The sequence below is a fragment of the Lepisma saccharinum genome, chromosome 3, assembly GCF_977018435.1.
Source record: "Lepisma saccharinum chromosome 3, izLepSacc3.1, whole genome shotgun sequence".
NCBI classification, from domain to species: Eukaryota; Metazoa; Arthropoda; class Insecta; order Zygentoma; family Lepismatidae; genus Lepisma; species Lepisma saccharinum.
The window spans coordinates 73996850-74009001 of NC_139231.1; the positions used below are offsets into that span (position 1 = coordinate 73996850).

The 12152-nt window shown below is 42.5% G+C and overlaps 1 protein-coding gene across 1 annotated transcript in view; it reads left to right on the forward strand.

The window, feature by feature from the left end:
* LOC145985140 (uncharacterized) overlaps positions 1–12152 on the forward strand; it is a 41839-nt gene that overhangs the window by 2661 nt on the left and 27026 nt on the right. Inside the window, exon 2 of the mRNA XM_083118803.1 lies at positions 71–238. Within this exon, the coding sequence (XP_082974929.1) occupies positions 71–238 (168 nt within the window). The remainder of the gene's footprint in view (positions 1–70; positions 239–12152) is intronic.

Consider the following 12152-nt stretch of genomic DNA (forward strand, 5'->3'; position numbering starts at 1 on the left):
ACGTGCGCTTGGCATGATTGAATAACTACAGTTTGATTGCTCCTCTATTCTAGATCTTTTGCTTCACCAGGTAAGGAAAAACGAGTGTGTCCAGACAGTCCCCAGAAACCAACATCGTTCAACCGTGTATGCCGCCGCAGTGAAGACTGCACTTTCGGCCATCTTTGCTGTCGAGCAGGGGGTCAAAAACGCTGCTTCGAAGGAGTTTCCGAAAAATTAACTCCTAGCCTCAGAAGAAGTAAGTATTTAATACAGATTGTTTTTATTATTTTCTGGCGTAATCTTCTTCTCCTTCTTCTCCTATGTCGCTGCAGCCCGATATCGAGACCTGGCCTCCATAATAGAGTCTCTCCATGCATCTCTGTCCAAAGCTTTCCTCCTCCAATTTCTCATTCCTTTCACATCTTCCTCCAGCGCCTCCATCCGTCTTCTCCTGGATTTCCCTACAGATCTTCTACCTCCTATTGTACTATAAGCCACTATCTTGGGTATGCGATGTGCATCCATTCTTTGGACATGTCCTGCCCACTCTAGTCTTTTAAATTTAATAAAGTGGGATATACATAATTCTTTGTATAGATGGTACAATTCATTACAATTCATTGTTATATCTTAGTCTCCATCCATCTCTGTCTCTTACTGGTCCCCATATTCTTCCCATAATTTTCCTTTCAAAACCATCCAGGTCCATCTCGGATTTCTTATTGAACGTCCAGCTCTCGCTTCCATAGTACAATGTTGGTCTGATTATAGATTTCTATATTTTAACCTTAGTTACTCTGTGTACTTCCCTGGTTTTGAATATCGGCAATAGGGAAAAATAAACTTTGTTTCCCTGATTTATTCTTCTTTTGATTTCATAGCTTTCTGGCGTAATACTTAATACAAAATACAGTCGAACTGCTAATACTTAAATCCCGTATACTTTCCGAAGCATAAGAAATACGTAGATTAAAAGAAAGCTTTTCAAAATTATTTCAATAATATGACTTGTGTAAATGTTAGTGACAATGTTCTTCATTAGCTAGCATTCTTAATTGAACTTTTTTCTATGATCTAGCTTACCCGCTGCCTATTATAATAAAAGAGCGTTTCTATCCTCTTCAGGTGAATTTGCTTCGTTTTGCCAATGCCGATATCAAACATACAGCATAAAAATTTACAGGTCCATCGCAAAAGGGTATCTTGTCAACACTTAAATTTCTACACTTTTTCAATAAATCCGAATAAGTTCAAAATTAATGAAAATTTTATAGTTGAATTGAAGCAAGACGGCTAAGTATGGTAACATTACATCTCCTATGGATATTTGAGAGGTTGTAGACATATGCACATGGGCAATTTAGACGCCCATAACTTCCAAACGAATGGGCCTAAACTACCATCGGACCCTTTGGAAAATTGTACATCTAATTTTTATACGACTGTCTTTCTAAATAAAATACTGATGTTGAATTTTATTATACGGAAAGGAAGGTGATGTAAAACATGATGATAACCCTTTGATGATTTTTTCACTCTAAAAATTTAAAGATATTTGGATGGTTTTCAACATTTCACACACCCTGTAGTACATTACGGTATATTAAATGAAGGGCTCGGGTGAGTAGAGAGGCAGCACTTCGCTCCTACGCGTCAGCAAAAATTCGATGCGACTGGTGTTATGTTACATCCGGTGTAGCGGGGTACGAGCTGTTTTATTGTTGAGTCAGCAGAACGTGTCTGATCACGTTGAAGACATCGGAAGCGGTGGGGGAGGGGGTCAATGGATTTGTCACGTTGTTTCTTGATGTATGCTAACCTAACACGTGCGTATGGGTGTGTGTGTGTGTGTGTGTGTGTGGAGGAAATGCGCGCGCAACCATTGCGTATGATGCAACGAAGACATAAAGAAATGATTTAAAGATGGCGCCGAAGGTGCTGTACCCCCGAAAGTTTAGCGGCTAAGGTTATTGCTCTGTAAAACAAGAGGCGTCGAGGGTTCGATTCCTGGTAGAGTCAATATTGATTGATTGATAGATTGAGTTAGTTTTTTAAGTCCGTTTTATGCACGGCAAAACTAATCAGGATTGGAGCTACAGTTGAAAAGTGGTGATTCGGACCACTATGTGCCTCCACCGAGTATCGAACCTGGGACCCCTTGATTACAAGGCGACGATGTCAATATTGAATGGTCTCGATTAGCCTGTGTGTAAATAAAGGCAACAAAATGGTTGAGTTCGAAAATCGAGTTGGGTTAGTGGTTAATGTTGTCACCTGGCAATGAAGAGGTCGCGGGTTCGATTCTCTATGTAGTTAAATTAGGCCAATTCTTTAGTCCCGCCATTATAGGTCCCCGATTAGTCCATCTGTGCATAAATAGTGTTTGAATAAAATCAATATGGCGGCTTTGGGTTAGTGGTTATTGTTGTCGCCTGGTAATGAAGAGGTCGCGGGTTCGATTTTCTAGGTAGTTAAATGAGGCCAATTGTTTTGTCCCGCCATTATAGGTCCCGATTAGTCCATCTGTGCATAAATAGTATTTGAATAAAATCAATATGGCGGCCGCGTTTTGTATTTAGCGGCGGCGGCGCGGCGCGGCGCGGGGGGTGTTTTTTATTCCGCGAGATGTTTTAACCAAGTGGTTGAGGGTTCGATTCCCAATGTTGGTGAAAATTGGATATTCAATTGTATTTGTTTAAAAGTTCCGATTAGCTTTTTGTGCACAAAGAGAAAATGAACTAATTGGAAACAGGATGTTTATGCTGTAATGAAAAGGTCCCCGGGTTCGATTCACAATGTCAAATTGGTTGATAATGATGTTGTTTTTTTTTTTTTAAAAAAAAAAGAAGTGTGGTGAGTCCCCATTAGTATTTATACAGGGACAGATATTAAAAATCAAAACAAAATGCCTTTTGATTACAACGCAAAGACTTTACCGCTAATGTATAAAGATAAATTAGAATCTGTTGTTTTGCCGTGTGGGGCCCCCCAGTACCGATTAGCTTAAATGCATAAAGAGTAGGTAAAATAAGCAAGATGGCCGTCACTATTGTTTTGTGATCAAAGAGGAGTCACAGGTTCGATTCAATCAAAGGAGGCAACATTCTATGTTTCAATTCCATGTAAAAGTCTAAAGTTATGTTTCGATTAACCTCAATGCATAAAGAGGAATTAAACAAAAAACAAAGCAAAATGGCGACAGATGTGATAAAAGAAAAATTGAATTAGTTTTTTTTTATAGTGACAAGAAAAAATAGGGAATCACTGTTAGAAATAGAATAAAAATAAAGATACTTGCCTTTGCGGCGTGTCCAGCGCTGTGCAGAAAAGCTCTCATGCTTTATCTCCGACAAGTCCACAATACACAATTTTTTTTATTGTATAGTTAATTATTAATGTTGTTATTAACACAGATTCTTACCAGTGTGAAGAAAAGCTCTCATGCTTTATCTCCGACAAGTCCACAATACACACTTTTTCATTATATAGTTAATTATTAATGTTGTTATTAACACCGATTTTTACCAGTGTGAAGAAAAGCTCTCATGCTTTATCTTCGACAAGTCCACAATACACACTTTTTCATTATATAGTTAATTATTAATGTTGTTATTAACGATTGTTACCAGTAAAAATATAAACCATGAGGATTTTTAAAGGGGTGATAAGTGAAAAAAAAAAAGCCAAGACATATATTTTATCCCTGTTTATTACCAATATTTACAAAATTCAAAAGAGCCGCACACACACACATACATATGTAAAATGTTTATATTGTGTCACCAGTTTATCAGCATGTTATTTAACAAGTTTTTATTCCTCAAGTTTGTTCACTCACCCACATAAGGAATTGTGTCACTATCATATCCGTTTTCTGCTGCAACCACTGAATTAAAATGTTTCACTATTTTTTTCCACAAGCATGTTCTCGCAAAAAACAAACACTTTTTTGGAAAGTATTTTTCCGTCGATGTTTTGTATAGACAAAGGCTCAGGTTTTGTACATCCATGTAGATGGGAAAGCACAAACTTCTCCTTATTACATGCATGGACAGGGGAAATATCTGTGCAACCGAAACATTGTTCGCGAAGGTCGAGTATGCAAGATTCCACACAGTTTCCAAAATATGATTTCAGATACGGCGACACTGTTTCACACATAACTTTCGCATGCTCGATGCACACAAATATCTTCATAAAGTTCCGCCACGAACTTTCTGCGATGAACACTATCTCCAGGGAACCGTAAGCTGGTTTTTTCCTTATAATGATCTGACGGCGATTGTACAGTGTGGTTATCAGCAATTCATGTTGCTCACTTAGTGGGTAGGAAACACGAGGCTGCTCACCTGGAATAGCTATGTAATTGTCGATTACTGGAAACAATTCCTGAAGAGCGAGCCACTCCTGCAACTGTAGTTCAACACCGGCCGCCCCGCTTCTGTGTAGCCTGACCACAGGTTGGAAATCCAGATGAGAGGAAAGTCCGATTGAGATAACCTTTGTTTTCGAAGCATTCAAATAGTAGACGTGATCAAATAATATCGACTGGCGTATAAGACTAGTTACTTGTTTTTGTTCTTCAGGTAAATGCTGATCAGTAGTGCAGATTAGGGCATTCAACGCCCTCTTGTGGTGAGCTGAAGTGGTGAGCTCGCCTTAATGGATTTCTCTCGTAAGGCATGAGCTCTATTTGATGGCGCAGTGTTGCTAGCTCCTTACTTGAAAAAATCACCAAGGTTTTTGGGGTAACCTAACCTAAAACAAGGAGCTGGCAACCTTTTTCTCGCAGTGTTACCAGCTTCTCACTCAAAAAAATCACCAAGGTTTTTTTTCTTGGTCTAACGTAACCTAAAGCAAGGAGCTGGCAACCTTGCTTGAGGCTTACCTTACAGTGCATAAAGCAAGGTTGCCAACCCACTGGTATTTTTGCCATAGCCTTTTACAAGAAAAAAAAAGAGAGAGGGAAGAGTTAAACAACCGACAGCTTACCCACAGCCTTTTTTGCTCTAACCTAACCTAAAGCAAGGAGCTGGCATCTTTGCTTGTGCAATCAACCCGGTTGACCGCCCTCAAGTGGAGATCAGCGTTGCCAACTCCTCACTTGAAAAAAAAAATCACCAAGGTTTTTTTGGTCTAACCTAGCCTAAAGCAAGGAGCTGACAACTTTGCTTGTGCAATCAACCCGGTTGACCGCCCTCAAGTGGAGATCAGCGTTGCCAACTCCTCACTCGAAAAAAAAATCACCAAGGTTTTTTTGGTCTAACCTAGCCTAAAGCAAGGAGCTGACAATTTTGCTTGAGGCTTGCCTTACAGCGCATAAAGCAATTTTTGCCAACCTACACACACTAAACAAGGAGAGCCGACAACAAATATGTACTGCCGTAAAAGAGAGAGAGATGGGTGGATGGTAATATAGTATGTGTGTGCGTGTGCGCGTATAATATGTAGCATTATTAACTAGAGTGTGTTGGCAATTTACTTACAACTAAAAAAAAAATAGAGATGCCAACTTTGCTGTAAGATGAAGAGAGAGAGAGAGATTTATGGCTGGCAAGAGTAATGAGCGAATGCGCCATATCGTAATTTTCCAACTCCGTATATCGTGACCTTTGTAAACCTCTCTCGGGGGGACATTGTAACACAAACAAACAAACAAAATAATAATGGTTGTTTTTAGGATGCCTGGCCCCTATAACCTCGCCAGGGTGCGTGGTGCCCAACCAAAAATGTAAAAGTTTTCTAATGGCTGCGGTTATAGATTACCGCACCTCTGTAGAGTTTCACGTGTTTTTTTTTTCCCCCCAAACTTCCATGAAACCCTACAGAGGACCTCCGTAATGCATGCAACGTGTACTAACGACTCTAGTGTTATTTGATGTTGTGATATTTTTGGATATAGAGTTTTATTGTGAGATATAGATAAAAATAATTATGTTTATTATAATATTTTCTTGATGAAGATGGAGAATGTATGTGTGTGTTACAAATAAAGTTGCATGCTTATTTTTCTAGTGTGTGTGTATGTGTTTTTGATGTTTCGACAGCATCTGAAACGATAAGAAAGAAATTTTATTGTTAATTTTCACGTGTAAAAACAACAACAAATTTTTTTTTGTGCAAATTTTCTGATTGTCTCGTGCTATAGTGCAAAAAAGATATTGTAACTGATAGCTAATGAAATTGACATTTGTAACTGATCTGAACTAGTGAAATTCGTATTGTGCTATTGTAACTGATTGTGCTAGTACAAAAAATTTCTTATTGTGCAAGAAAAGATGTTAAAAAACTTGTTAAAACTGCTCTGTGACCCTCTCGTTCTTCACGTCGTAGGCGAAGGACTTCTCTGCAATCAGGATGACACTGCATAGGGTATCCTCGGGCAAGGCATCGTGGAACTCGCAGACGACCTTGATGTTGGTTCGATCGTTGACCACAACCTTTTTTCTCTTAGATGTGTTGATGACGGTCATGGGTCTCCGTGCTTTGAACTCGCTGGGCGTGTAGTACATGTCCACGCTTCCCTCGGTCACGCGTTTGTAAGCCGAGAACGCTTCGTAAAGTTTGAGGTAATCGTTTTTGGTCACGTCGAGGTTGTAATTCTCGCGCGGGAACACTTCGTTGCGTCCATTCTTCAGATAAACGTTCTTGATCTTGCAGTCGTCGAACTTGCTGGAATCTTTTTCCTGATTCTTGTCCCTCCCGGTCTGAAAGAGCACTACGACGAAATCTGGCATGTCGAACTGTATGTTGTTGAACTGCGTCGTCACGTCGAATTCCATGTGACTTCCCGACGCCATCTTCTGCACGCACTGGTAACCGTGAAAGTGAATCAACACCTGCGGACTTTTCAAGATCTCCGCTTTGTACTTGAGGGCGTAGTTCGTTTCGTATTCCACCACCGGCATTCTCAATTCCATGCTCCGGATGACGCATTTCGCCGCTTCGGGTAGAGTGTTGGCTATCGGCGTGGTGCCGTCCGGACCCAAAGTAGCGTATCGCATCAGTGCGTCGTTGTCGTTGGCCGCTCTTCGAAACGTGATCCTCAGTCCTCCCTTCCACATGATCTCCTTGTAGTCCGAGAAGAAACCAGGCAGCAGACGCATGGGAAAGAGCACCGTGTGACTTCTCGTCGATATTTTGGTCCCGGCTTCGAATCCCCCGGCCTGGTAGTACGCTGCGTTCGTTTTGGATAATTTCAACGTTCCCACCGCCGTCGACGTGATGCCTGGATAGTCTATTCTGTCGATGACGGTGTTGTGTTTCCTCACCTCCACCTGCGAGAACAGGTGAGGCACGAAGTTGTCTACGAGTATCAAGTTTGCTGCTGCAGGAAACGCGTCTCCGCTTTCCTTCTTTACCACGTCGAATTGAAGGTAGAGGTCCGCTCTGTGAGGATGAACGAACCCATCGCCTACGTCCACATCGTATTCGATCTCCCTGTTCGCCTCGTTCAGATTGGCGAACGTGCGACGGTTGGGAGGGAAAGATTGCAATTCGTAACTTTCGATTTGCTCCATTTTTTTTTTCACTATGTGTGTTATTTATTATACGTTGATCTCCACGATGGCAGTAGTCGTTGCACCTGCGAAATCTACCACGTCTCCTTTCTCGTTCGTCACCACCAACTCTATGTCGTCTATGCGGTTGCGACATACTGGAAAATAGATCGGCGAAGAGGGCGTGTAGATGATCGGTTCCATGAACTCGGAACTTGGTTTGAAAGTGGCTATGATTCCCGTCTGCTTGTGACTTCCTAATAATCCGTCCGAGGATTTCGTGATCATACCTTCGGCCACGTTACAGTGTACGTTCAAAGTCTCTATGGCCAAAAATTTAGGAATGTTGGTTGCCACGTGCTTGATGCCAGCTTCGAGTTTTGTGTCGTTCTCGAAACCTAAAAGTTCTCCCATGGTGCCCAGGTCCACGGTCTCCGTCGCGGATAGGATTTCCACTCTGTGCGTGACCGAATTTTGAGAAAGGTACGTGCCTTTGGGTAATTGAGCTTGCAAAGTGGAAAGATTGTATTGTCCTGGCGTGACGACGATGTGTTCGCTTCCGACGCTAATTTTGTTGTTGTGCTGCGTAACATTGGGTATGAGGTACATGCTGTAGAATGCACGCAGAGCCACGGATTTAGGATAGACGATGTCGTCGTGCAGCGTGAGTTTCAAGATTGAAGATTCGCTCGTGAGATGGAACACGCCCATCCTAGTGATGCTGTTTGAGGTTCCACAATGCTTTCTGGAAATCCTCGATCGTAGGGTTATTTATTTTAGAGAGAAACGCGAGCACGGAGAGGCAGAGATGGCCGCAGTTCACGTCTCCGAAATTTTGAATGCGTTCGTCGTTGTAGTATATAGAGGTTTTGTTCGTTTTCAGATAATGAATTAAATTTGCAGGTGGAACACCTCCGAAAGAATCGAAAACGAATGCTTTATCATTGTCGTTTTTGTGGTAACATATCCAATGCGTGCCTGGATTTTCTTGACCGTCCAAGTTGACTACTCCGCATTCTCTTCTTTTAACGCTTGAAGGTAACGAGTCGGACATGAAAACTCCTCTGAAGTGTTTGATTTGTAACGGTTCGATCAGAGATTCAATGTCTCGGTTGGTGAGTGCTTCTGTTTCTTTTTTTTAAACTTCTTCATCACGCCTTTTCCTCCTTTCTTCTCCATGGCCAGGTTGTGACGTTTCTGTTCTTCCAACTCGGCCTTGTTCTTCTTCGAGTCGATGACGGTTTTCGCGATGGCGGCACTTCCGCCGGCCAAACTTCCAACGGCCCCCAATGCTGCCAGGATGGCCGGGATGCTGAATATGAAACCTCCGATCTTTTGCTGTTTCCGCGAACGCTGCAATCTTTTCAATTGAGGTGTGCTGAGAAGTAATTTCATTCCGTGTCCTTTCGACAAGCAAGAACGTTTCTTCTCGCGTTGTTTCTTGGTGAGTAACCCATCGAGGGCACCTAGATTTTTCAGATTGGAGTATGGTATCTGGTACACGACACCCTTGGGCTTCATGCTGATGCTCTATGTGTTATTTTCACGGTATGTTATTTATATATATATTCTGAGATTTTTTCTTGTGTAGTTTTTTACGGTATGTTATTTATATATAAATATTCTGAGATTTTTTTTCACGGCCCCACAGTCGCTACACAAATTCTATTACGTGCTTCGTTTTCTTGCCAAGAAGTTCCTTTGTCCCCTTGCACACGATTCGAGTTTTGTTCTCGATTAAAATAGATAGCTTCTCATCGGATAACATGTTAGCGTATCGATCTGGTAAAAATAGACTGTATTGTGCGTTGAGCAACAGGCGTACCTTGGGACCATACTGGGTAGAAACGATTGAACCGGAAGTTATCGTGTAAGGTTTGTCGACTTCCAATTCCTGAATTTTTACATACTCGACTGACAAATTTAGCATTTGTTTTAATGCTTGGAGATCACTTATTTTTTCGGTCGTCATATCAAAAAAAATTTCAAAGTGTTAGAGAGAAATTTAATTGTTTTTTTTCACGATGTGTGTTATTTATATATACCGAAGATTATTTTTTTTCACGATGTGTGTTATTTATATATCAAGTTTTTTTTTTGCGATTTGTATCGTATATATATTATTATTTTTTTAACAGAGGAAGAAAGTCCGTGCTTCGGAAAACGCGAGGATGTGCGTAGTGATATCTTCCGTCTCCTGCATAGACTTGTACCAATCATCAGTATACTGTCTTCTTCCCTGCCTTGCCTCGTACAGTTCGTCCGACCTATCGTTTAATTTCTGCCCTGCAGCCGAAAGCAGAATGTTGAGATCACCGCACCTCAGGCCACTGATCTCCCGAAGATGGTCCTTGAGAACCATTTCACAAGGGATGCGAAATTCCGGCATTGTTCTTGCCATGATCACAAGTTTATTAACATCTCCGTTAACTACCTTTTTGAATATTTTAGATAGTAGCTCGGGTGGCAAATCAGTTATGCAAGCCATGTTGTTTTTTTTACTGTATGTTATTTATATACCCCACCCCAATTTTTGTTTCGTGTTCATGGCGATGGTGGTGCCTAGTGCGGCGACCCGTTCACCCAACGATGCGTCTCTGCTCACGAACCTTTCGAAAGCTGCGTGCTCTAACTTTCTGTCTGCTTCGTGACGTGCGTCCAGATCCGTCTGCGTGGTGTTGTAGGCGATGTCGTGATCTTTGCATGCGGCGTCCAACGGATTCACACCCTTGTCTCCTCTCTCCAATCTTTTCTCGAGTTTGGTACCCGGTCCGCAGTACTGGTAGCCAGGTAGATGCATCTCGAAAGGTAACTTGTTGATGATGTCGTTCACGAGTCCCTTTCCTTCGGCCACGTTCCAAAATTTCGGAGGCAGCGTGTTGATGATTTTGATCAGGTAACCTATGCCCTTGTCGTCGTTCACGATGAAGTTGGAAAGTTTCGTGCTGATCATGTCCACGATGCCAACCTTCTCGTTGTAGAAATTACGGTTGCCTGCATTCTCTTCGCCGGCTATCACCAACAATCGGTCCACGAGTTTCCTAACGTCGTCCACCCAAACGAATTCTTTGGGTAGCGTGTTGTAGCGTTTGACGCCGCTGCCCGTTTTGACCTGGTTCCAAATCGGTTTGATGAGATTCCTGTACTTCTCGCCGCTGCTCGATTTCACCCTATTCTGCGAGGCGTCGTTGTTCTGGTACAAGGCATCCGTCATGATCAGAATTTCCTTGTAACTTTGGTAATCTTCGTCGGTGTAATCTTTCGGCTGCTTTTTGGCGACGAGTTCCCACAGTCCCACCGTACCCGGATACCTGTTCCAACTATCCTTGTCGCCTAAATTGACTTTAATGTCGTTGCCTTCGAAGGTGACCTTCGATTTCCCAATCTTCCACACCACACCGCCGCCTTCGCTGGTTTCCATGCTGGGATACAATCCGAACACTTCATCCTTGTCGAACTTCCCCGTGCTCAGGTAGTCTCGTGCCAAAGGCCCCAACTCGATTTTATCCGAAGACGACGACGTGCTGCCTATGGCTCGACGTCGTGCCGGTGCATCCTTCAGTTCGAACGGCGTCGAAGGAATGCTCGAAATGGGCGTGGGTACGGCGTAACTTTTAGCTGCGAGCGGTACGAGTTCGTTGATCAAATTTTTATTTTGTTCCGTGACACTTTTAATTTCTTTACCTAGACTGCTGATGGCATCGATCACAGGTTGATCCTGACGTTTCTTCTCTTCGTAGAATCCGCGATTCTCGGATTTCCAACCTTTGAAGCGTTTCGCGAGGTAATCGCGAAGCTTGAGATTTTCGTCTTCGATTTTTCGTTTCGTCATGACGTTATTTATATACGTCGTTTCTCACAACGTTGCAACGTTTAGAAAGTCGTTGATTTTGTTTCTGTATTTTCCATCGTTGGGTTTTCTCGTCATGTCGATCGTCACAAATCCGAAATCGTCACCGTTCCAGCAAGTAGAGCAGCAGCGTTCCGAAAATTGATTGTAGTTCATGTCTCCGCCTACGTAGTCATCGTATGCGTGCTTGAGGTTGGTGTGATCTTGACGAAACAAACATATGAAATTGGCGTTGTCGCGCACTAACTGTTTTGGAATTTTGGAAAACGTTTGAGCTAGGTAAAAACAATCCATTCCTTTGTGACGACCTTGCGTGAAAAAGTTGCGAATTTCATTTTGATTTTCCAGGATGGCGTCGTCGAACACAACGACTGAATTTTCACGACAATCGTCGAGTGGTTTTATTTCCGAGGCGAAAGTTGCAATGTCCAGACCATCGTACAGTTTCATCAGTTGCTGGTATTTGGATTGCTCCAAACTTTTCGAGAACACGTACAGGTGCCTGTTCTTCCAATCTAACCAATTCGGTGCGAGGAGAAAATTGTCCACGAGCAATGTCGTTTTCCCACACCCCGAAGGACCTACGATCAGACAGCGGATGCTGTCGGGAAGCAACTCGCCGTTTTTTTTCTTCGTTTGACTTTCCGGATCCGGTAGACGCTTCACCACGTTCCACGTACTCACAAGATCACTTCGTCCGCGTCGATCCAACTCTTTTCCGGAAGTCCCAGCCATTTGACAAACAGTTTGTCACCTTTCCTACGCAATACTTTCTCGATGAGGTACGTGTCGGGGTGTTTCGTTTTAGAGAGTTCCTCTTC